This window comes from Felis catus, chromosome A1 (genome assembly GCF_018350175.1).
Source record: "Felis catus isolate Fca126 chromosome A1, F.catus_Fca126_mat1.0, whole genome shotgun sequence".
In the NCBI taxonomy this organism is placed as follows: Eukaryota; Metazoa; Chordata; class Mammalia; order Carnivora; family Felidae; genus Felis; species Felis catus.
In genome coordinates, this window is record NC_058368.1 from 7737718 (window position 1) to 7763945 (window position 26228).

Genomic DNA, 26228 nt, shown 5'->3' on the forward strand with positions numbered 1-26228 from the left:
TTCTTTTACATTCAACTTGCTTATATTTCAAATTATTTTAAATTGTTACTGATTCAGGGGCGCCTGGGTGGCGCAGTCGGTTAAGCGTCCGACTTCAGCCAGGTCACGATCTCGCGGTCCGTGAGTTCGAGCCCCGCATCAGGCTCTGGGCTGATGGCTCAGAGCCTGGAGCCTGTTTCCGATTCTGTGTCTCCCTCTCTCTCTGCCCCTCCCCTGTTCATGCTCTGTCTCTCTCTGTCCCAAAAATAAATAAACATTGAAAAAAAATTTTTAAATAAATTGTTACTGATTCAGTTTGCAAATATTTTATTTAGCCTATTTATGTTCATATTCCTTAGTGAAATTAGCCAGTGGATTTATTTATTTTGGCAATATCTTTACAAGGTTTGGGTCGTATGGGGCACCTGGCTGGCTCAGTTGGTAGAGCACGTGACTGTTGATCTCAGGATCATGAGTTTAAGCCCCACACTGGGCATGGTGCCTACTTAATCGGAAAGAACAACAACAACAACAACAACAACAACAAAACAAGGTTTGGGTAGTAAGTTTATCTTCGTTTCAAAAAGTGAAAACATTCTTTTTCTAGCCTCAAGAATAGTCCTTGAGAATTTCCTGTTTTTGGAAGTATACGTAAAATTCAGATGCAAAGCTATTTGGATTTGGCATGTATTTTAAAAGTTACATTTCCAATTCATGTTTTAGTTCTATTGATCTTCTGGGTTTTCAACCTCTTCTCGGGTCCATCTGAAAATTTCCATTTTGCCGAGAAAGCATCCATTTCCTCTAGATCTTGAATTTCACTGTCATAGCATTGCAAACAACGTTCCTTTAAAAATACCATCGGAATTTCCAAAAAAGGGAAATCCGCAGAAAATCTGCAGAGGAAGAAAGTACAAAAGTGTTTGTTAAAGGCTGGGGTGGACACAGGGGAATGAACACTAAAGGGCATGTGGTTTCACTTTGAGGTGATGGAAATCTCTAAAATTGTGGTGATGAAGCACGAAAACTGTGAATACACTAAAAACCACTGAATTGTACACCCGCAATGGGTGAATTGTGTGATATGTGAATTATAACTCAATACAGATGTTTAAATTTAGAGGGCACCTGGGTGGCTCAGTTGGTGAAGTGTCTTGACTCCTGGTTTCGGCTCAGGTCATGATTTCACGGTTTGTGAGATCGAGCCCCACATTGGGCTCCTCACTGATGATGCAGAGCCTGCTTGGGATTCTCGGTCTTCTTCTCTCTCTGACCCTCCCCATCCCCTACCCTCTCAAAAATAAATATATATTAAAAAAAAAAGATGTTTAAATTTAGGAAAACATACTTTTAGGCTCAAAACCACAATGAGATATCATCTCACACCTTTCAGGGTGATTACTATTTCACACAAAAAAGCGCGTCAGTGAGGATGCAGACAAATGGGAACCCTTTTGGTCCCAGTTTGGTTCCAGCACTTGGTAGGATTGTGCAATGGTGCATCTGCCCTAGAAAGCAGTGTGGCAGTTGCTCACAAAATTAAAAATAGTAGTGGCGTACGATACAGCAACCTCGCTTCTGGGTATACATCCAAAAGAAAAGCAGAGTTTGTTTTGGAGAGGGATTTGCACACCTATGTTCACAGCAGTACCACTCACAATAGCCAGAGACATTCATCACTATTCCTCAAGGGATGGATGGATACACAAAATGTGGCACATACATACAACGGAGTATCCTATGTCTTAGAAAGAAAATAAATTCTGGATGAACCTTGAGGGCACTATGCTAAGTGATAGAGGCCAGGCAAAAAAAGACAGATGCTGTAGGATTCCACCTGTATGCGGTATCTAAAACCGCCACATTTATAGAAACAAAGTGGAGTGGAGGTTACCAAGGGCTACGGGCGGGGGAAAACGGGAATTGTTTAGAATTTGGGCAGTTCTGCAAGATGAAAAGTTCTGGAGCTCTGTTTTGCATCAAAGTGAATTTACCTAACACTCTACTGAACACTTACAAGTGATTAAGATGGCAAATTTTATGCTGCGTGTTTTATCACACATAAAAATCTATGAATCTCTTCCATATCTACTGTCACAGCACCTTTCAAATTCCTAATGGTGTCTGTTATGTTATTTACTAACAATACTTTAAAAGGTAGTAGAACAGAGAGAGAAACGAATGATCCAGAAGTGTACTGACCAATGGATTATCACATAGGGAACCCATATAACCACTACCCAAGTCAAAAAATAAAACATCACTATTGTCCCAGAAGTCCTCTACATGTCCCCTCCCAAATGCCTTTCTCTCTCCTCCCTAAATATAGTCACCATACTGACTTTTAACACTACGGATTAGTTATGCCTGTTTTCAAACGTTTAGAAAATGTTTATTGTTTATTTATTTATTATTATTCTTTTAATGTTTATTTTTGAGAGAAAGAGAGAGAGAGAGCTGGGAGGTGCAGAGACAGAGGGGGGCAGAGGATCTGAAATGGCCTCTGTGCTGACAGAAGACAGCCTGATGGCAGGGGCTCAAACTCACAAACCTCGAGATCATAACCTGAGCTGAAGTCACTCAACTGACTAAGCCACCCAGGCGCCCCCGTTTATTTAAGAGAGAAAGAGAAAGGTGGGGGGTCAGAGAGAGGGAGAATTCCAAGCACAAAACCCAATGAGAGGTCTGAACCCATGAACTGGGCTGAAATCCAAAGTTGGATGTGTAACCGACTGAGCCACCCAGGTGCCTGTTTTCAAACTTTTATAAACTTTAAAAAAATTTTGTTTTAAGTTTATTTATTTTGAGAGAGAGTGTGTGCAAGTGGGGAAGGGGCAGAGGGAGAGGGAAAAAGAGAATCCTAACCAGGCTCTGCACTGTCAGTGCAGGCTGATCTGGGGCTTGAACTCACAAACTAGAAGATCATGACCTGGGTTGAAGTCCGACGCTTAACCAACTGAGCCACCCAGGTGCCCTCAAACTTTTATAAACTTATATAAGTGGAATCATATATAAGGTACTCTTTTTTTAAAAATTTTTAATGTTGATTTATTCTTGAGAGAGTGAGAGAGACAGAGCGTGAACGGGGGAGGGACAGAGAGAGAGAGAGGGAGACACAGAATCCGAAGCAGGCTCCAGGCTCCGAGCTGCCAGCGCAGAGCCCAATGCAGGGCTTGAATTCAAGAACTGCGAGATAGGACCTGAGCCGAAGTCGTACGCTTAACCAACTAAGCCACCCAGGCACCTCTCTACCATGTTGTTATTATTTTTTTTAACGTTTATTTATTTTTGAGACAGAGAGAGACAGAGCATGAATGGGAGAGGGGCAGAGAGAGAGGGAGACACAGAATCGGAAACAGGCTCCAGGCTCTGAGCTGTCAGCACAGAGCCTGACGCGGGGCTCGAACTCACGGACCGTGAGATCATGACCTGAGCCGCAGTCGGACGCTTAACCGACCGAGCCACCCAGGCGCCCCCTCTACCATGTTATTTTTAAGAAGCCTTATTTTACTTTCAAATTTAAACCTATCATCTATTAAAGACATCCATCTGTATTTAAGTGAACCAGCATCATTTATTGAAAAAACTTTCTTCACTGGTCTATAGTATATAGTCATACTCATACACAAACCCTACTTGGGTTTGATTAAAATCGCACCAAACTTATTTATCAGCTGGGGGAGGACTGACATCCTTATACTATTTCCAGTCTGTGACCTTGCTATATCTATTTATTTAGGTCTCCTTAATAATGAAATATGAATACATTGTATTATGAAGTCATGAAATAATAATAACTCATATCTTACCTTTTAAAAGTTTTATATGTAAAGGTCTTGTGTACAGTTCATTAGAATTACTTCTAGGTATGATTGTATAAATGGTATCATTTAAAAATTTGTCAGTTTTCTAATTTTTGCTGATAGAGAAATACAAATGAATCGTCTACGGTGACCCTGTGTCCAGCAATAATCCAGAAGCATGTTTTCTAAGGATCTTTAGTTTTACTTCTTCCTTTCCAGTCCTTAATTCTCCTTCCTCCATTTTTGTGTCACTTAGGACCTCTGGGACCATGTTGGTGTGTACATGGTGGTCGTGAGCATCCATCCAAGTCGTGATTTCAGAGGGAAAATTTTTTAACAGTTCACCAATATGCTGTTTGCTATAGGTTGTTTGTTTGTTTTTTTTTAAGGATACCTATTATAGATTAAATATGCTCCTTTCCATTCCTAGTTGCTATGGATTTTTAAAAATATCATGGGCATTAAATTGTATCAAATGTCCCCCAATTGTGTAAGGTCTAATTTCTACAACCAAGCCCTTATTCTTTACACTCATACTGATTGTGCTTCTTTGATTGAACCCTGAAATATAGTTTTCTTCTTCTTCCTCCTCTTTTGAGAGAGAGAGAGAAAGAGAGAAGGCACATGCACATGAGCAGTAGAGGAAGAGGGAGAGAGAGGGAATCTTAAGCAGGCTTCGTGCCCAGCATGGAGCTCAGCACCGAGCCTGACATGGGGCTTGATCTCATGACCCTGAGATCATGCCCTGAGCCGAAATCAAGAGTTGGATGCTGAACTGACTGAGCCACCCAGGCACCCCGATAGTTTTCTTCTTAGTGCAATCCAAAAGTCTTGGTCTTTTTATTTTCCATCAACCTTATTTCCGTTTTCTGTTTAAGAGTCTGTGGAAGAACAGACAGTATCGTTCCTCCTTCCAGTGGCCTGAGCAGTGGGAGTTGCAGACCAGTCTTCAGTGGCAGGCGGAACGTGCCAGGCTGCAGGAGGGAACCACTGGACAGGCGCAGAGGGCACCTGCACTGACTAGTCTGTGACCTTGGATTGAGTAGCAGTAAACCAGGGAGCGGGAACAGTCCATTTGCCCTGAGAGTCCTCCTTGGTCCTGGCCTTTTCAGGAGCAGCCTGCTCTTCCTTCTCAATCTCTTCAGGATGTCTCTAGAAGTAGACCTCAGGCTCTACCACCCACTAGGTCTGTTGTTGCACGGGATGGCAATGTCTGCATAGCACAGAGGAGAGTCTGTGTTACACAGGGCAATGGTAGGCAGGGCAACATAAGGCGCCTGTGTGAGAGGCTGGGACTGGCAACTACCACAAATCTTGGCTCCTTTGAGACTGGATCTGGTCAATAAAGGTTCCAGGAGTGAAGCGGCCAGGAATAGGAGCAGATCCCATGGTGGCGGCCAACTTCAGCGCAGCCTGGTGGCCAGTATTCCTGGCGGATGTGACATTGACATCAACAGTGGCTCAGGCTGCAAGCAGAAACTTCCCCCAGGTTCTCTTTGTATTTGTGATGTAGACACCATCACTCTTCCTTTTGTAGATGTGCTAATCCATTTGGAGGTCAAGGCTGGTGCCACCTAAGCGGGTTCCTGCTGCCTTATGAAGACATCCTCCTCTTTCATCGGGGAGCACCCAAAGATCCGGAAGGATTGTGAAAGATTCCCTTTAAGTTACCACAGGAACCCAGAACAATGTCGTACGGACCCTTATACAAGTAGCTTGGAAAGGCTGAAAGCCTTTGTCTTTTAATTGGAGCTTGAAGGTTTACATTTAATATATTTAAAGTTGTTTCCCATTTGTTCTGCTTATTCTGTGTCAATTTTTCTGTCTTTGTTTCTTTTGGGTCAAATACATGATTATTCCATTTCTTCTTGTATTAAGTTGATATATATTCTTACTTTTAGTAGTTATCCTAGAGGTTACAATATACATCTCTCACTAAATTACTACTGTTCTTTGAAAATGCAAGGAATTCAAGGTCCTTCACTTACATCCCCTATGATTTATGTGTTGTTTTCATGTCTTTTCATTCCACATCTATTTCAAACCTCACAGGGCACTGGTACTGTTTTATATGGTCCATATTCATTTGGTTTTACTCCTATATTTCACCCTCTCTATCGCTCTTCATTTCTTCTATTTGAAATCCTTTAGTGCGGGTCTGCTAGGGACTAATTTTCTGACTTTTGTCTGAAAACGATTTCATCTTCATTTTTAGAGAACATTTCTGGGGCGCCTGGGTGATTCAGTCAAGTGTCCGATTTCGGCTTAGGTCATGATCTCATGGTTCATGGGCTCAAGCCCCACGGGGGCTTTGCCCTCACAGCATGGAACCTGCTTTGGATTCTCTCTCTGCCCCTCCCCTGCTTGTGCTGTGTGTATGTCTCTCTCTCTCTCTCTCTCTCTCTCTCTCAAAACTAAACATTAAGGGGTTCCTGGGTGGCTCAGTCAGTTAAGTGTCCGACTTTGGCTCAGGTCACGATTTCGTGGTCTGTGGGTTCCAGCTTGGCGTTGGGCTCTGCACTGACAGCTCAGAGCCTGGAGCCTGCTTTGGATTTTGTGTCTCCCTCTCTCTCTGCCCCTCCCCTGCTCATGCTCTGTCTCTCTCTCTCAAAAATAAACATTAAAAAAATTAAAAATAAACATTAAAAAAATATTTTCCTTGGACACTGTATTGTAGATTGGTAGTTATTTTCTCTAAGTGTTTTGAAGATAATATGTATATTTTTCTTCTTGCCATCATCAGACTTGCCAGGAGTGTATCTGTTTAAACCTTTTGATGTTCTCTATTTCATTAGTTTCAGTCTTTCCTTTATTACACACTCCCTTTTCTTCTTCTCAGTTCATTTTGTCCTTGTGTAAGTTTGTTACTATTCATTCTTTTTTAATAATGAAAGTACCTAAGCCTATGTATACATTTCTTCTTAGTATAGCAGTGTATCCTAGGCTTTAAGATGCAGTATGTACTCCTTTTCATTGACTTTTGGGTGTTATAATTTCAGTTTTCTTTTCTGTGGTCCTGGAAATATTTAGAAAAACATTTCTTACTTTCCAAGTAGGTGGGCTTTATGATCCTTTTTTTAGCATTGATTTCTAGTTATACTGGATTATAATCAGAAAATGTAGTCAGTAAAATCCCTTTTTAAAAAATGTTTATTTTGAGAGAGCGAGTGAGCAGGGGAGAGACAGAGGGGGAGAGAATCTCAAGCAGGCTCTACACTGTTGGCACAGGGAGTGACACCAGGTTCGATCCCACAAACTGTGAGATCATGACCTAAGATCAAAAGTCAGACACTTAACCGACTGGGCCACACAGGCACCCCAAATCCCTATCTTTTGAAATGCAGTGTGGTTTATATTATGGCCAAGGGTATGTTTAATTTTTGTAAATCTTTCACGGTTACATGAAAAGAATATGTATTTTGGTAAGAGGGTATAAAGTTCTCTATTCGGCTAAAACAGAAGTCAGTTGATTATGTATTATTAATACATTAGTGTGTCCTTGCTTTTTTTGTCTATTTATGTTAAATTCCGAAAGAGGTTTATTAAACTCTACCGTTATAATTGTGTGTGTGCATGTGATTCAAACCAACTTTTGTATTGCTAAGTGTTTCTGCATTTTGGCATTCAATAGTATTATTTGGTGCATAAAAGTTTATTATTTTGTATTTGCCTTTTATCTGTACATAACATTCCTCTTTTTCACACTTAGTATTTGGGCCTTAATTTTCTTTTCCCGAAATCAGTACTCTCATTCTTGCTTTTTGTTTTCACTTAGGCAAACATCAAAAATCCTAAATAAACTGTAGTACCTAGACCCTTGCTCTATACTAGGTTATGTGAAGGGTTTGAACACACTTGTGCAAAAGACAAAGTTTCTTGCTTCCAGGAGCTTCCTCTTAAATACCTAACCTTTGAAATAGTAAAACAAATTAACATAGAGCTGTCAGATTTAAAATTATAATAACGGGCACGTCACACATAGAAACATCCAAGTGACTTTCTGGAGTGGGGGGGCCGAATCAACAGGAAATGGTGGCAGAGGGCTTTGCTAAATTGCAGCCACTTCGGTAACGCTGGTGGTAGCTGTGGGGGATGATAAAAATGACATACTTCCACAATCATGGTTATTTCCAAGGTACACTAATGTTAACGTGTTATAAGAAGGAGAGTATATAAGAATATTAGAAGGAATATAAGAAGGAGAGTCTTCAAGTCCTTTGAAAACTTGTCAAGAATGGTGGCAAACTGCTTTTTCCTACTACCAAGACTTAACACCTGCACACTATACACAAATGTACGCGTATGATGACATTGATGAAAGGCTACCTTGTCACAGATACACTAAAAAATCTTCCAAGATATCAGTGATTTGTAACTGCCACAGATCGGAAGACTTTTGTTGTTAGTCCACCAAAAAGTTGTCCAAACAAGGTTAACAATAGAAAGTTGCTAACAACCTAGCATAGAATTACAGAGCAGAACGTAAGATGACATTCGATTTTACAAATGTAGAAGAAATATATATGAAGGCAGTAAAATTCATTTCTGGGACTCAAAAATAGCCCTAACTTATCCACACGTAGTTTCCAGGCTGGTTGTCTTGGAGAATGTTTTAAACTGAGGCTGCGACCACTGACACAATCCCTACTTAGAAAATGTTAAGTTTTCCCAATTACTGGTACTTAACACAAATTAACATCAACTTTAGCTCTTAGCAAACTGTTGCTGGAAAAACATTGCTGGAGGCCACCCAGACAAAATATAATTCTCACATTCTTTCCCAAAGTAAATATGATTTATGGATTATTTGCAGTTGTGGAGGTAATCTTCATAGCATGAAAATTACTTGAGTTGTCTGAAGGTTTATTTTTAGTAAAGGATACTCAAGAATGAACCCTTCCTATAGAGAGAGCCCTCCTCTAGACGTAGGAAGTCGCCTACAAAATGTTTTTGAAGAGATCTGAGAGAAAAATAAGACCCTAGAATAATTTTTAAAAAGCAAACACATTAGCCTATAAAATCAAACAAACACTTTCCTTGTGGAATACTTACTATAGTTACATGGGAACATTTTACACTTACCCTTTAATGATGTTCCATTGTTCTTAGGAAATTATTTTCAGCGTCAGTTTTTAAGCCACACAAGAACATTGGTTTTACTTATATTCACATCATTATTTTGAATCATAAAGGAGATGGTCCTGTTCAGTAATTTTTGCCATTTATGACGACTGGCTGTGATAAATTGTACCCAGTCTTCTCTTAAAAAATGAAGATTTGCTACCATGATATTCTAGAAATGTGATTAGGGTGCGTAAGTACATCTCAAAAATGTGGTATAAGTTAGAATAAGTCTTGTTTTCACCAAGGTGACTACCTGGAAACCAATGCTCATTTAGATTACCAGGTGAAGAAGAAAAACATTATTTCATCATTCCTCACAGTTCTTCCATCCACAAATGGGAATGTTGCTGCATTTGTAAACACAACCATGAAAGCACACGTAAATAATCTTGGAAGTTAGTCTCCCGATCAGTATGCAGTTATGGGTTTCAAAACCCCAGACTTGCTCAAGGGCTACCTTAACAGAGTATCCAAACGAATGAAACATGAACTTGAGGCATTTTAGTGAAGGATAAGGAGGGAATATATTTAATCCCAAGGTGGGCTAAAGGCAACAGTAAGAAGATCCAGAATGAGAGGACATAAACTCTACTGAGCTGATCATAGTTTAGGAGAAAAATCCTAGAACATGGCATTTTAAAGAGCCTAAGCTAATTTTGGGCAAGTCACAGAACCTTCGAGATCTTTTCAAAGTCTCAGGTTCCCAATATTAAAATAATATCCTCATTTTCACTATTTCACAGGAGAGTCGGGAAGAGAAATGGAAACCATGCCTGGCTGCTTCTGTAAGCAGTGAAACACTGTGGAATTTGAGACATCATTACAGTAATTGCCAGCCAGCGTCATCATCACGTAAGTAGAGGGATGTATGAGCGGTGCTAAAAGAAGGAACATCAAAGGTAGTAAGATATAAAGTTGTTAGAAGTAGAGTGCCTTCTACACAGAAAGGTGGTTAAAATTATTTTGTAAATGAAAACTTGGTTTACTCAGTGGCAGAGAGATCATTCAATCCTCAGGACAGCTCCACAAAGTAGGTATTATTTCCATTTTAAAAATTAAGAAACTGAAGCTAAGAGGTTAAGAGACTTGCTAAGAGCCACATGGGTAGAACGTAGTAACAACCAGGTTTCAAACCAGTTATTTAAATTCCAAATCCAGTGTACTTTTGTGTCTCATTACCATGGCGTTTTGTGTTCACAACACAAGCTTGAGCCTCAGAGGATTTCCGTGCACTGTATTAAATTTTAATAAATTGATCACTTGAAATGCATTTCACAGTATTTCTGCAAGACCTACCATGCGGGCAGCGCTGAACGGCAGAGGCAGAGGCAACACTAAAAAGGAGGAAGGAGAAAATGAGAGGAAAGGGTGACTGGGAGCCGAGCCAGGAGCGCAGCAAAGTTGTTATTGTTGTTGAATATTACACAGTATCCAATAAATTTGCTAATGAATATCAGCAGTGGCCCCGGTAAAAAAAAAAAGACTTTAACGTAGCAAGGTTAACGTCCCTTATTCTCGATTATTCTCAATTAAGGATGAATGGATACGAAGGGACTGGTGGTGGAAAGGGTGGTCCAAATAAATTGCCCCTGAAGAGAAGTTAGGACAAAAGAAGGTGAGGGTTGTCTTTCTTTAAAGTCAAATTTTAATTACAGAAGCTGGCATCCATTCTTCTTATAAAATCTGGCCCATTACATATGAAGCTCAAGTCCCCTTTCATTACTGCTCCTAATCCCCATCCTGTTAGCAATGTAATGTGTATCCTTCCAGTCCTTTCTGTGCACATTTATATATGTCGTTGTAGGAAATGTATTTTATTTTACATAAAAGGTGTTATATTGCGTATTTATCTGCATTGTGACTTTTTCATTCAACAACGGCTCCTGGAGAATAATGGCACTTATAGATCCCATCTCTGTATTTACGAACATTTAGGTGATTTCCAATTTCACTATTAACAACAGTGCCTCAAACGAACATTGTGACGTATGCCTCCTTGGGCACAAAAGGGTCTTTCTAGGGGAGATACCAAGAGTGGCATTGTTGGGTCTTGGGTATGGATATTTGAAAATTTTGCCAAATTGCCCTCCAAAGTGGCTGTTATTAGTTATAACGCCCTCTTACCAGCAGTGTTTCTTTTCGGGGATTTTAAAAAACAAAAATGCTTTCGGTTCCGATTACAAAAGGTTCACAACAGAAAGGAATGGATGCCTTAAGCATTATTTCGGTGTGAAACTTTACATAATCACACACTAGGAGGAGAGTCCGAGGAGATGCTGGGAGGAGATGCTGGATGGAGAACGCTAGACCCCTGAGGAAATATTAGGGGAGTTCAGGGCAGGAATGAAAGCATCGGTCCCAGATGGGAGAAGGGGCTCCTGTTCTAAGGACGTAGGCAGTGCTTTCTTTTCACGGCTGCATCAAGTAGAAAGCAAGGTAGAAGGTTGGCATGGGGACTGCAGAACGCAGACACATGTGAAAAGAGCAAGTTTTACGGGGGAAAGGAGAAGGCAGGTGCCTGGGACAGTGTTTCTCAAAGTGTGTTTGAGGAACACGGACTCTGCCAGAGGAGTAGACAAAAGAGTGCTCTGAAAAAAGTGGTAAGAAATAATTCGGTAAATTCTGCTAATTAAGTCCTGCTTTTAGAGAATTACAACATGTCAACATACTCGAGGCACAAAGTTGTTCAACTCGGCATTTCCCATGGGAACCGTCTCAACACCAGACCCTTTCCTCTGTGTAAAGCCAGTTAACATACTGCTGAACCAATCTGCCGTGAAATACACTTTGGGAAACACTGGACGAGTGAAAATTTGAAGAAATGGACAACAAGTGAGTGTCCGGCTTGCCTTCACAAATTTATTTGAAAACCAAATGAAACTAAAAATACACAGAACAAGTGAATAAACATCCATGCACTCACCCTCAGAATTAAAAGGCTAAGAGTAAATTATAATAAATGTTAATGCTTATTTTTCTATTACGGACATATGTTCATGATACAAATTTGGGAACTAGAGGAAACAGAAGTGGTCATTCTACCACCTTAGGTAAAACCATTGTTAATGTTTTGAGGCAGTTCTTTGAATCTTTATTTCTATTAGTTTTTATTGTTTATATCATTATAATACAGCACATGCAATCTTCTTTCACGTTAAATATTTACATTTTACTCTAAGCACCATTGTACCTTTTCCTCGCTGTCTTTTTTAATGGCTGCATAATATTCCAAGCGAATAGTCCACTATTTATTCTCCTTGGTTTTAGAATTTACACTGTTAGCAGTTCTTTCTTTTTTAGCTTTGTATGTAATATCGCAATGATTACGTTACAGCATAAAACTCCTTACTTACATTTATTTTCCTAGGACTTATTTGCCAAGTGGAATAACAGTTACAAGGTAGTGTACATTTTGAAGGGTTTTGAAAAAATACTGCCTATTTGCTTTGAGGAGGCACGCAGAGAGGTTGTATTGTCGATGTATCAAAGTGCCTGTTTGCTGTGTCCCTCCAAATTTAATGCAGGTTTCAATTTGTTAGCACTGGTCCATTTTTTACAAATCCCAATTTGCCATTTACCGCATTACCTATCCCCACTGTTTTTGCAACACATTGCCGATCTGCTAAATATGCTAGGCAGTAGATAACCTTTTTTGAAGAAACGTTCAGGACAGAGTCCAAAGGAAGATAGTAAAGACCATGTACGAATTTACCAATACTCTTCGGATATTGTTTAAAGCACTCCAATGGCAGCTTTAGCAACATTTCAATTATGACTAATCAAAGATACTCAAGTCACCTAACTAAAGTATCTTCGTCTACTTTTCTCCATCTTGTTCGCAATGATTTAATAGGAAACTCTGTCAAATGTGGTAGTGAGGGATGATTTACCTTTGGCATTTCCCCTCGGGATTCTCAGTAACTCTTGAGGACACAGGCTGTGTTTTACGTATTTTTGTTTATCATAGCCTAGCACAGAACTTGATACATAGATTCTCAATAAAGGTTTATTACAGTGATCTGCTTAATTTGGCGTGGATTTAATGAACCTAGGTTGTCTCAGCAGACACAGCTTTGCTTTCCAAGCAATCAGTAAATATATATGCTCATTTAGGAATGGCAAATGTGTGAATGGAAAGAGCACATGTTTTGTAATTAGAAGTCTTGAATTAAAAAAAAAAACAACACATTTTTTTAAGTAGTCTTCAAGCCTAGCATGAACCCCAACGCCAGGCTTAACCTCACGCCCTGATCAAGACCTGAGCTAAGATTAGAGTTGGACCTAGAAGTCCTGAATTGAAATCGTAGCTTTGAGATTTACAAGCTGGTAACTTTGTGTAAATCCACACCTTACTCAGTTTGTTCATCCACAAAATGGTGACAACCCACCTTCTTTACTTTTCTCATAGGGTTCTTATGAGAATCAAAATGTTTTTCTCTAAAGGGAAATCTGACCATGTCATTACGTGACTTTTTAAAACCCTGTCACAGCTTTCTCTTGCCCTCAAGAAAAAGTGAAATCCTTCAACATGTCACACGGAGACTTGCGCGATATGGTTCCTGTTCAATTCTCCACCGTCCTAACAATGAAAGCTCTCTTTCACAAGGCCTTCTGCACACGCTGCCTGCTTTGCCTGTGAAGCTCTTTTCCGCACCCTTCTACGTCGATTACTACTGGCCGCAATATTGCTAACAGCAATAGCTAAAATCTAACGAATTCTTACTAAGCGTGGGACACTTTACACACAGTAGCTTATACTTTATGAAGTAGATACTATTATCATCATTTTGCTAATAAGGCACAGAGAAATGAAGTCACTTACCCAGAGTAACACAGCTCTTAAACCTCAGCACTGGCTTACAAACTCACTCCGTCTGCATTCAAAGCAGATGTTCTCAACGCCTGCTATTAGAGTTATCAACTTTCTAGGGGCGCCTGGGTGGCGCAGTCGGTTAAGCGTCCGACTTCAGCTCAGGTCACGATCTCACGGTCTGTGAGTTCGAGCCCCGCGTCAGGCTCTGGGCTGATGGCTCAGAGCCTGGAGCTTGTTTCCGATTCTGTGTCTCTCTCTCTGCCCCTCCCCCGTTCATGCTCTGTCTCTCTCTGTCCCCCAAAAAATAAATAAATAAAAACGTTGAAAGGAAAAAAAGAATTATCAACTTTCTCCAGAAAGTCTAACATCTTTAACATCCTCTTATAGCCAATGTGATAAGATTAACGCTGAAGACACAGGTTTATAATCGCCTGGGTACTTTACGCTTCCCCAACCAGAGGGAAAAGAATCCATTCGAACTCAGACAAGACTGCATCTCGTTTAGTTTTGTTTCTCCAGCTCTTGGCAGTTCCTGCTACGCATAATGGGCACCAATAAATATTTGCTGAATAAATAGACGAAAGTGTTTTTAAACAAAAGTCGTAACACAATGTTGTTTTTGAATTTAGTTAAGCAACATCACCAGGCTTACCAGTTTGTGATGTACCGAATCCACGTTTCCCCCTTTTTGCAGTGTGGTACACTTGCTTATATCCGTTCTTCTGCGATTTCTTCTATTTGCCTCAATTCCTTTAATACTGCCAGCAAATATTCCCCCTGCACAACTGCGATATTGCCTTTTGGCACAATCTTTTAGACAGGAGGAAAAACTAAAATGTTAAAATTACTTTTCCCTTCATAGCAATGCTTTAAAATTCCCGAAAACTTTTTTTTTTTTTTTTAAATACAGAGCAAAACATCAGAGATCGCGGAGGGAAAAACTATCTTTTAAAAACGAATTTCAAATCAAGACTAGGCTGATGGGAGAAAAGCAATGTAGCACATTTATAAATGAAACCTGGCGCTGCCTAGGCAGTGTTGTCCCCAGGTGGCATCTTATTTTTCATAATATTTTACTGAAGCCTTTCAGTAATATAAATAGAGAAAACAGGTGCTGCACTGAGCAGGGGGTTTGTCCAAATCCACCATTTTTGGCTCAGTTTTCTGATAGAAGGCCCAGCAGTTAAGGTAATCAGTCCTGCAGCTCTCATCGCCTTCAAGGAGAAGGAAACAGAGGAAGGTGGTGAAAAAAGAGGGAGAGGAGGGAGAGGAAGTGTGGCAAACAGACGAAACTATCCTTCAAACAGAGCAAGGGCTTTGCCTCCGTCTCCAGGTGCGGACCCTCAAATTGACCGTTTACAGGCTGCTAATTTTGTCCTTTCGATTAAAAAACGACGCCTGGTTTTGGAAGTTGGAGGATATACAAAGTAGGAAGGTATTCGTCTCGTGAGAACTTCACCACCCGGATCGGCCTCGGGGAAGGCCACCGCGAACCGCCCGTCCTAACCGCCGGCTCGCTCGCGGATGCCCCGGGGGCCGGACGCCTGGCGGGGCTTCCCCTCGCGCTCCCGCTACCCACAAACCTTCGCGCCGCGGCGCGCATGCGCAGCGGCGACGGCCCTCTCAGGAAGAGGAAAATGGAATAAACAACTCGGAGGAACCAGAGCGCGAGAGAGCGAGTGGAGGCAGAATTTAAAAATAAACTGGCCCCTCCACCCTCCCAGCCCGTTCGCCGCCGCCGCTCCCCCTTCCCAAGCCCGCTCCCTCGAAGGCCCCGTCAGGGCCCGCGCGCCCACCCCGTCGTCCCGCGCGGCCCCTTTAAGAAAAGAGAACGAGAGAGTGAGTGAGAGAGAATCCCAACTCTCCTCCTCCCCTCCCCTCCTTCCTACCCCCTCCTCCCTCCCCTCTCCCCTCCCCCCCTCTCCCCGGGCGGCTCCGGCTCCCGCAGCGGGACAGACCCACCCGCCCAGGCTTTTATCCGGCACCGGCAGCGTCTTCCTTCCCTCCCCGGTCTATGGTGGCGGCGGCGGCGGCGGCTCCTCGGGCGGCAGCGGAAGACGAGGCTGCGGCGTTGCCATGAACAGTGGCGGCGGCCTCCCGCCCCCCTCGGCCGCCGCCTCCCCTTCCTCCTCCTCGCTGGCGGCGGCAGTGGCGGTGGTGGCCCCGCCGGGGGTCGGGGGTGTCCCCGGCGGGGCGGCGGCGGGAGTCAAGCTGAAGTACTGCCGCTACTACGCTAAGGATAAGACTTGCTTCTACGGGGAGGAGTGTCAGTTCCTGCATGAGGACCCAGCCGCCGGAGCTGCCCCGGGCCTCGGCCTCCATAGCAACAGCGTCCCCCTGGCTCTGGCGGGCGCGCCGGTGGCCGCCTTTCCGCCCGGAGCGGTCCCGGGCGGGGGAGCCGGGCCGCCCCCGGGGCCCAAGAAGCCGGACCTGGGAGGCCCGGGGGCCGGAGCCGCAGCCGGCGGAGGAGGCAGCAGCAGCGGCGGCGTCCTCGATGGACCGCGGCTGGCAAGTGAGTGTGGTCCGGGCTGGGAGGGCGGCCGGGGCCTCGGCGCGGCGGCGGAGGGAAGGCCTGGGGCCGGAGGGGGCCCGGATGAGGCCTTGCGACGAGCTTTGCCCGCGGGTCCCCCCCCACCCCCACCCCCACCCCCCTTCACCTTCCCTAGTTGGTCTGAAAGGCCTAGGCCGGGCCTGAGCCCTCCTTCCTTCTTCCTGCTTCCCTTCCCCACCGCCTTCGGCGAGCCGGGGAGTGAGGGGAGGCTGGGTTCCCCGGAACGTGGGTGGGTTGACGGGGGTGCTGCGAGTGGGGGCTGGGAGGAAGGGGGATGGGCTGTGGCGTGCGGAGTGTGAGAAAGGGGGTGTCGTTTCCGGGGGGTGTGGAAAGGGGCTGGGTTTGCAGGCACATGTGTTTTGCGTGCCCGTGTGGAGCGGTGTCTGCCGAGTGTTGAGGTTCCCTAGTGGGTGTGAGTGTGGGCAGGGGGCGGGAGGTGATGGGCGGGCTTAAGGCTTCCTGGAGTAAGGCCGAAAGAACGGAAAAAGTTTGTGTAAGGCTTACGGGAGAAAGATTTTTCAAGCAGGAAATGCTTTCTAAGGATTAGGAGTGAAGGGACAGCAACTTGCATACTGTGCTTAGGTTTAGTCGAGAGCTGAGAGGAGGAATTTCCCAAGACGTGCATTTCGACCTAGTTCTGCTGAAGCCAAGATAAGTTTGCCGGGCGAGAGTAGGGTAGGGATCCTGTCTTCTACAACTTTGTATCATGCGAACTCTTAGCAGGGAGCCTGGAAGGCGGGTCCGGTGCGGCGTTCACGTGCGTGCACCTGAGCACTTGGCTTCCAGTATGTTGCCAGGGCTGTTGGTATTTTTTCCTTTTCTTCACGTGTCGTTATCTACTGCCTTGCAACTTTTTAGTTGTTAGTGGAGTTGGATGTGTGAATGCAATCTATTTTACAGAATGTTGCTCTTAAGCAAGTGGGGGAGAGCAGGTGTCAGATTTTTCTGAGTATACTATTTCTAAACCAAAGGAAGGGGGAGTCCCGTTTCTTGGGAATTCTAAACAGTTTGCAGATCTGAAGATACTTTGATAGGCATTTTAACTTGGTCATCAGTACATTTTTGTCTTGTCTTTTTTTTTTTTTAACTGTAAATGAATTTGGCTAGATGTTTCGCCAGCTGTTTGTACTGTGAGGATTATTGTTTTCCCAGAGATTAGCTTTTTTAAAAGAAAGCTTGCTGTGATGGACTTGGCTGTAATGCACATGTATTTGTCCGCATTGATACGCTCAGAAGATTAATTTGCCACTTAAAAGTGTCTTGTAAAAATTGGTTACTTTATTGGTGGAAATTTATCACTTTGGAGCAGCAACTTTGCATTTTCAAGGTGAACTTTTGCTGGTTGTGTGAGTTGTGGCTCAAAGTAATTTGATCAGTCTTTGGTAGGGGGAAAGTGAATGGTAGCTTTGTTACATACAGAAAGGCATTTTCAAAAAAGCTGGTATTCGATTAAATATGTTATCTTTCTAGGATTTTCTAATAGGCAGAAGTAGTAGATCTGGAACATGAAAGATAGGACAGGATATTGTAAGTAGGTGAAGATGGGAGGTGGGGGAAGATACTGACAATGGCTCAAAGGTGAGGCTCATTCCATACTTCATAAAAGGAAAGTAATTGTCTGGAATATAGGGTCTTGAGAGAACAGGTAGTTGTTGCTAAGAAGGCATTTTACAATTTAGTATTTAGTCCTTTAACAGTTATTTGATTAAATAGCTGAGTTACGTATTTAGGTTCTATAGGGCTTGCTTTAACTTGCCCGGTGAAGCCCGAGGCTCCTCTTGTCCGCTGTAGTCTTCTGGGTAACTGAGTCGTACTGGGTTGTGACTCCTTTTGGATGAGAGCAGATTGCTTCATACCGGTGACTGGCAAGTAAAGTTGCTCAGGAATCAGGGAAGAGGACTGTGTCGGTGGTTTAATGGCTGCTTTGAATTTTCACCCTTAAATGTTAAGTTTTTAGTCTGCTTTCTACCTTTTCCTATATTCTTTGACGTATTTTTGGAAACAGGCTTGGTTTGTTAAGTGCATGAAGCAGTTAAACTAGACAGCATATTCTAAGAGGTATTGTTATCAGAAGTTTAAATTTTCTTGCGGACTTGATCATCTAGCATCACAATTTTATTTTGTTTTCATTTTTTCCTTTTCTTTAAATGTAAGATTGTACAGCGTTTCCCTTAGCTGAAAGGTCATACACACTTCTCTGCTCTGATAGGGTAGATCTGCCTGCAGAAATACTTTGGGCTTTATGGAATCGTGTGTGTGTGTGTGTGTGTGTGTGTGTGTGTGTGTGAAAAGTTTTTATTGAGGTATACATACCCAGGGAAAAGTGTACAAATCACAAGTTTTTGGAATTTTTGTAAGTTGAAAACAATGGCTTATAATCAGAACTCAGATCAAGAAATAGTACATAATCAGTACCCCCAGAAGTCCTGCTTTTGTCCCATCCCAGATGGTTTGCCCCAGTTCCCAAATATAACTTACGGTTTCTAACACTACATTCTGACACTGTAGATTCATGTTTCACTTTTTTTGTACTTTTTTGAACTTTATAGGAGTGGGCTCTCATATAGCATGCACTCTTTTTTGTGGGCTTGTGAGATGTATAAGATAATATTAAGCCTTGATAAATTTTATGAGGAATATTCAAAGACGACTGAGTTAACACAAGTTGAGGTAAGATTCAGTGAATGAGTAAACCTCATCTTTCCATAAAAGTGCATTGCCACAATAAAGCAAAATGTCTTCATGTTTTTGCCCTTTTATAGGATTTTTCAGGTTTTAAATTAGCGTTCTATTTAGAGATAATGTAGAGTCAAATGCAGTTGTAAAAAACAATACACAGAGAGCTCATTTCACCACTCATTTTCCTCCAGTGGTAACATGTTTCATACCTGGAGTATAGTATCACGGCCAGCGTTGATTGATACATTCTGCTTATCGTATTCCTGTTTCTCTAATCTTATTTGCACTTGTGTGTGCGCATGCACGTGTATTTCTGTGGGAATTTCTCACATGTATGTGGGTGTGCCTGCCAACACAGTCAAGACACAGAATGGTTTTGTCACCCTTAAGTTGCCCTTTTGTAAGCCCCCCTCCCTCCCCAAACCTGGCAACTACCAATTTGCTCTCATTTCTATAATTCTGTCGTTTCAAGAATGGTTTTAAATGGAATTATATAGCATGAAGTCTTTTGGGATTCGTTTACTCCCCACCCCCCCCTGACCCCAGCACAGTTCCCTCAAGGTTCAGCCAAGTTGTGTGCATTCTTTTTTTTTGTTTTAACTTTGAAAATTTATATTTATCGTTATTATGAAGCAGCATTTTTTTGGGGGGGTTGCTTTTTTATAGGCATATCTGCTTCGCGTACCAAAGCTGTGAGCATTTACAGTAACGCAGAAGTGATATTAAAGATTTGTGCTAGGATTTTGAGGCATTTATTGACGGACTTGAATATTTATTTTTTATGTATGTATTTTAGGGTTGATTTTCACTTATTTTTAAGTTATGAAAAATTTCCATTGGAACAGCAGTGTATAAAGTCAGAGTAGACCAGTCTTCTCATCTTATTGCCTGGGATTAATTGTTATTAATAACTTTTGTACTCCTAAAGGCCCTGTCTCCAAGTGCATTCACATGGAGAGTTAGGGCTTCAGTGTATGAATTTTGAGAAAAAACAATTCACACACACACACACACACACACACACGTTTGTAGTAGTGTTTCTCACCTTTTTTTCTCATATTAATTTACTTTATATCCAGTTTATAAAGTACTTTAGTCTGAGACTATATTAATGGAATATGGTAAGATGTTTGTTTTATATACTGTTATCATATAGTTGTTAGCAAGCCAATACATGCAAGTATTTGTGTCTCTTATCAGTATATGGAAATTACGACAGGCCTGGGGCTCAGAGATTTTGATTTTAGTGCTGTCTTCCAAAATCACTTCGTGATCTTAAGGTGGTCATTTAGTCCATGTGGAAATATATTTCCTTATCTGTAAAATGGGAGAATGGGGGATGGGGTTTATGATGTTCAGAATCCTTTCAGCTCTAAAATGCTCCTGTGTTTTCTAAATGTTCATGATCTAGAAGACAAATTACTTCGTGTTTGATCTTTAGATCCTCCTCCTCTCCCAACAAGTCTTAGAAACACTGACTGCTCAGCAGTCTAACCTCCAGTACAGGGAGGGGCATGTCGGTTTCACCTATCTTGGCTGAGTTAATTGGCATGTAGATAACAATCCTCTTCATAAAAAAGCCCTCCCCTGTTTTGTTTTGTGTTTTTTTTACATTTACTTATTTTTGAGAGACCGAGTGAGACAGAGCACGAGCGGAGGAGGGGCAGAGAGAGAAGGAGACACAGAATCTGAAGCAGGCTCCAGGCTCTGAACAAGCGTTCAGCATAGAGCCCGTTGTGGGCCTGAATCCACGAACCATGAGATCATGACCTAAGTCGGATGCCTAGCCTAGCCTGAGCCACCCAGGCGCCCCTCCCCTGTTTTGATGTCTGTTTTTTCTTTATAAATAAAGATATTTTTCCTATTTTTTTCCTTCTTTTCTTTCTTTTCTTTTTTTTTAAGTAAACCCTATGCTGAACATGAGGCTTGAACTCAATGACCCTGAGGTCAAGAGTCACATGCACCACTGGTTGAGCCAGCTGGGCACCTGTATTCCTATTTTTCTAAAGCTAGTTTTTAATTACACTTTTATTATAAAAATTACAGCATAAAAAATGGGAAACAGTATCTTGTTTTTGGAACTAAAAATTAGTACATGCACAGGTTAAAAATGTAAATAGCATAAAATGGTACACAGTGAAAAATAGTTTCCCTACTTCCTTAGTTCCCTGATCCCTCTCCAAACGATAGTCACGCTTTCCAATTTACTATGTATCTATTCGGAAATATTCTTTGCCTGTACAATCATCCACATGCTTACAGTTCCCTGTCTGTAGTACATACTGACACATGTACTGGTAGAGACACACGGAAGCCCAATGCACTTTGAACTTTCTCACTGAACTGCATGTCTTGTGATTTGTTCCACATCCACGCATAGAAATCTACCTTGCTCTTTTTAAAGGCTGCATAATATTCCGCTGTATATTGTGTTCTTTTTAATGGATGGATATTTAGATTGTTTGTAGTCTTTTATTATCGTAAACGATGCCACTAAGCTGTTACATCTTAATTTATTATGTACATTTACACATAGATTTATGTAAAATATGATATGTACGTATGTTAAGCATACAGAATCTTCACTAATCTGGTTCAAACTTGTTACATTAAGAAAAACTATGTAGATAACTACCATATGATCTCACATGTGAGACCAAAAAACAAACAAACAAACAAACAAAGAAAAAAACAAACCCTGAACTCCTAGGTACAGAGAACTGATTAGTAGTTGCCAGAGGTGGTGGGGGGTGGGTGAAATGGTTGAAGGTGGTCAAAGGGTACAAACTTAACGGTTAAAAGATCAATAAATCTTGAGAGTATGTAATGTATAACAAGGTGGCTATAGTTAACAATACTATAGTGTATATTTGGAAGTTGCTAAGAGAGTAGTTCTTGAGTTTTCAGCATTAAAAGAATGGCAACTGTGTAGTGATTAATGTCAAATAAACTTAATGTGGTAAATCATTTTGCAGTAAATCATTATGTTGTACACCTAAAAGTAATATTTCATGTCACTTACAGGTCAATAAAAAATCTGTATTTTATACATCATTAGCTGAATAAGACATTTGAAATAGCCATCCATATTAAATCTGTCCCAGCAGGATTTTCTCCCAGTGGCTCACTTATCTAGAGATGGTTTTGTAAATCACATCTTTTGCAATTTAATGAGGTAGTATTTGTTAATAGTCGCTGGGAAATCTCATTTGTATATTTAATAAAAGACTAGTGTTATCGTTTAATAGTCTTTCACTGTTTATCTGCATTTTTGATACAGTTACCTTAGGCTGCTTTCATATTTATAATTAGGTAGAACATGACAGGGTTGGAAAAACTGGAAAGGACATGACATACCATCAGATTTAACTTTGTGATTTTGTTCATCTGTTCCTAAACTTACTCTGTCTTTTAACAGAATTGCTATTCCTGAATCTCACTGTATACTTGATTGAAAAGATGAGATTGGAGGTGAACAAAACCAAAATGGGATGGGGCCTTTTCAATTCCTTTAAAATAGTGACCTTTTATGGTTCATAGACTTTACAGCAATGTCAGCTGTCTCGGAGGAGGAGTCTTGACAAAGATGGGACTGGGAGTTTTCTCCCTCTCCCAGGGCTTGGAAAAATGATCCAGGCAGTGTTTAAAGTAAACATTTTAGCAAAGTCCTCTGATATATATTGTAAAAAGATTTAATGTAAATAGATAATATTTTTGAAAAACTTAGATTTTGGCAGACTTTCCACTTAGTATGATTAGCTCTAAAAGTGGAGATTCATTAATTTTATTTAATTATTTGATTAATAAACATTTACTGAGCACTAACTGTGTCAGCTGCTGTTTTAGATTTTTGAGGTACATCAGTAATCAAATAAAAAGATTCTTTCCTTTGTGGAACTTACATTTTAATGGTAGAGTGGGCAGTGTTAGCAAATCTAATGCCCCACATTTTATAGTATGTTAAAAGAGGACAGTTGCTATTAAGAAAAAAAAAAAGAAAGAACAAATCTACTCCTCAGTTCTCAATAAACCATGGGTTTGAATGATATTACCAGGAGTAAGCTGGTCTTAGAAACACATTTCTGGTTCATTCTACTGAGAAAACAACATCAGTGGAAGACTTCTGAAAACATTTATTTATTGGCAGATTTTGATTGTGTGAAGAAAGCCGTGATCTTGGCACAGATCCTAAACTAGAACTGTTTCGGAAGGCATTTCTCAGTAAGTAATCAAAGGGACAGTACTCAACATTAAGTGGCTTCACCTGAGAACCCAGTTTAATTAGTTGTTGATTATCAGTTTTGTAGCCAGTGTATCTTGGAAGGCCTTTAGTATTGTCGTGCTCTTCAGAGTCGGCTATTTTCCAGTCGTGCTGCACTGCAGTGTTCCTCTCTGATTCAGGAAACTAGGTACTCATGTTGATCTTTAATTTTCAGTTCAAAACACTGTACCGTACCTATTCCAGTGTGGAACACGAGGATCTCAGCTGAGTACTTGTTAAGCCACTTGATCTATCTAAAATTGCTCTTTTAGGAATTTTTTTTTTTTTTTTTTTTTTGTCTTGCCATAGGCTTTACTGTGGCTCTCTTGGTGCACAGGTATGCCAATTTCCTTAAGGGCCAGTTTGCCAGATAGATGTTGCAGTTTTTAAAACAATGTGAACTTGTCTCTGGAGGTCGACTTTATGCAGCTGACTGATGGTATATGTATACTCTGGGCACTGACTGGAGAGTCTCATTGTCAAACATTTATGGAACACTTCTGGGCCAGATACTATACCAGTTTTGGAAAGACAAAGATGCGTGGTGCTGGCCATTTGTGAATGCATAGGCCAGTAAGGGATTTTGAGATGTATAAATGTTGGCATAGTATGACACGCTCTAGGTATAAAACATATAGTAAACTCTGTTCAGGGATATTGTGGAAGGTCTCATCAAGAGGTAATATTTGAACTATTTTTTGAAAGATGTATGACGCATATCTAGTAGAAAAGAAAGGCATCCCAGGAGGACAGGGACACAGATTTTTTTTTTTTTTAACATTTATTTATTTTTGAGATAGAGACAGAGCATGAACGGGGGAGGGGCAGAGAGAGAGAGAGGGAGACACAGAATCGGAAACAGACTCCAGGCTCCGAGCCATCAGCCCGGAGCCCGACACGGGGCTCAAACTCACGGACCGCGAGATCGTGACCTGGCTGAAGTCGGACGCTTAACCGACTGAGCCACCCAGGCGCCCCTGGACACAGATTTTGAGAGAGAGCGTTGTGCATGCTTTTGGCCTGCAGTCAGCTGATGTGGAGAATAGGCTATATTATGGAGAGTGGTACCAGGTGATAGATTGTGTGGCCACCCTTGTAGGCTGTGCCAAGGGAAAGGATAAGATCTGTTGAAGGGAGAGGTGCTAAGGACCCGTTTTGGGCAAGTGGCAATGAAATACAGGGGGCGCATTTGAGAGATTTGGTACAGCAGCCACTTGAAGGGATGGATGAGAGAGAGAAAGGAATTAAGGATAAATGAGTTTGTAGCTTCAAAGTACTTGTCACACACGTATTCGGAGACATTTAATACTAGGTAGTTGTGAATGGGAGTCTGAGTTTGTAGGAATGACTGAGAGGAAGGTAGTATAGTAATTTTCGGAACCTTTGAAGCAAGATTGTTCTCGTTTCAAATTTCATCTCTGGCACTGACGCCAAACTAGGTGGTGATGATACACACCCTGAAGGACTGTCGAGATTGTACGTGTAAAACTGTGCACGGCAACGGTATTATTTCCTGTCTGTCGGTACCTGTCTGTCTAATCTATCAGAACCAGAAGTGAATGTTTCAAAGCAAAAGGGTAACAGTTCAAGGGGGAAAGATTGGTCTAGGTAGAAGGCTGAAAAAGGAATCATTTAAATAGCATCCTTAGCTCTTTATGGAATTACTTCAGATAGGTTGTGGGTTAATACTGTTCTCTACTTCCATTGAGAACAAATATAAAAAATGTTTCTAGACGTTTTTTTTTCACCTGAATTGAAGATGATGAGCAGTGCTCCATATGTGAAAATCTTCATAAACATTTCTCTGAAGAGCTTAGAAGAGCTTAGCACTAGAAATGGTTTGCTCTAAAAAATTGGTATTTGTTATTTTATGAGGTATTTTTTAACTTACTTTTTTTTTTTTTTGATCTTGACTACTTAGAAACTTCTGAACTTAGAGATATTTTTCCTTAGCTTATGTTTATCGGGTTAATAATCGCCTATCTAATCTTTTAGTTTTATTAAATGGCTTTATTGGTGGCGGGTGGTTAAATAACAGATGTATTGTTCTGGAGCTTAGAAGGCTGAGATCAAGGTGTTGGCTGGGTTGCTTTCTTCTGAGGATTGTGAGAAGGAATCTGTTCCATGCCTCTCACCGAGCTTCTGGTGGTTTGCCTGTAGTCTTTAGCATCCCTTGGCTCTCGGAAGCATCCCCTTGATCGCTTCTTTCATTTTCACAAGACATTCTTCCTGCGTGTGTGTCTATGTCCAGGTTTCCCCTTTCATAAAGTCTAAAGTCATATTGGATTAGGACTCACCTGAACAGTGACCTCTTCTTTTGTTTTTTTTAAAGCCATATTAAGAAATATTATTATTTTTTTAAGTTTATTTATTTTGAGAGACAGGGAGAAAGAGAGAGAACCAGCAGGAGAGGGGCAAAGAGAGGGGGAGACAGGATCAGAAGCGGGATCTGTTGCTGACCGCAGCGAGCCCAATGTAGATCTAGAACGCACGAACCGTGAGATCATGCACCTGAGCTGGAGTCAGATGCTCAACTGACTGGACCACCCAGGTGCCCCAAACAGTGACTTCATCTCAACTGATTACATCTTGAGTGATTCTGTACTGAGATTAAGATCACATTCTGAGATACTGAGGTTAGAATGTCAACATTTCTTTTGAGAGGACACAGTTCAGCTTGTTGAGTGGGTAAAAAAATGGGATAATGCATATGAAATTACATTTGACTTATGATTGATGCTATGTGCTAAGGTCTTGCTTCCCTAGTTATCACCGATGTTGGTTAGTGATACTTCAGAGTTAGGAGGAGGATCAGAAACGTGGAATTGATCTCTTATGGCTCTGCACAGAAACTTTACCATGAGGACTGGAAATACAGCGTTTATAGCTATTAACTACTATTTTTCTCAGATTTCCCTTGGACTTTTTCTGTTTGTGAGCTCCTGAGGGAAGTCCAGCCCTTCAAATAGACCAATACGTCTTGCTCAGTCACCTGCTTTGGATTTGAGTCTTTTTTTT

At 41.5% G+C, this 26228-nt stretch overlaps 2 protein-coding genes and 1 long non-coding RNA gene across 9 annotated transcripts in view; 2 read left to right on the forward strand and 1 right to left on the reverse strand.

The window, feature by feature from the left end:
• Positions 1-12101, forward strand: part of LOC109496442 (translation initiation factor IF-2-like) — a 44634-nt gene extending 32533 nt beyond the window's left edge. Inside the window, exons 3-4 of one of the 3 annotated variants that reach the window (XR_006590855.1) lie at positions 9650-9758; positions 10185-10751. The gene's annotated coding sequence lies outside the window, so the exon portion shown is untranslated. Of the gene's footprint in view, positions 1-5319; positions 5575-9649; positions 9759-10184; positions 10752-11552 lie in introns of those variants that run through there. The other 2 variants (XR_006590837.1, XR_006590860.1) reach the window with 2 other exon arrangements.
• LOC102901710 lies at positions 290-15320 on the reverse strand. Its single transcript, XR_439404.4, has 2 exons — positions 14372-15320; positions 290-875 (listed from the first exon to the last, which is right to left on the reverse strand). It is a non-coding gene; the product is annotated as an uncharacterized LOC102901710 (long non-coding RNA).
• Positions 15321-15565: 245 nt separating this feature from the next.
• PAN3 (poly(A) specific ribonuclease subunit PAN3) overlaps positions 15566-26228 on the forward strand; it is a 133367-nt gene continuing 122704 nt past the window's right edge. For all 5 annotated transcript variants that reach the window (XM_023250322.2, XM_023250324.2, XM_023250326.2 and 2 more), the window contains exon 1: positions 15566-16231. In XM_023250322.2, the coding sequence (XP_023106090.1) occupies positions 15796-16231 (436 nt within the window). In that variant the 5' untranslated portion in view covers positions 15566-15795. The remainder of the gene's footprint in view (positions 16232-26228) is intronic.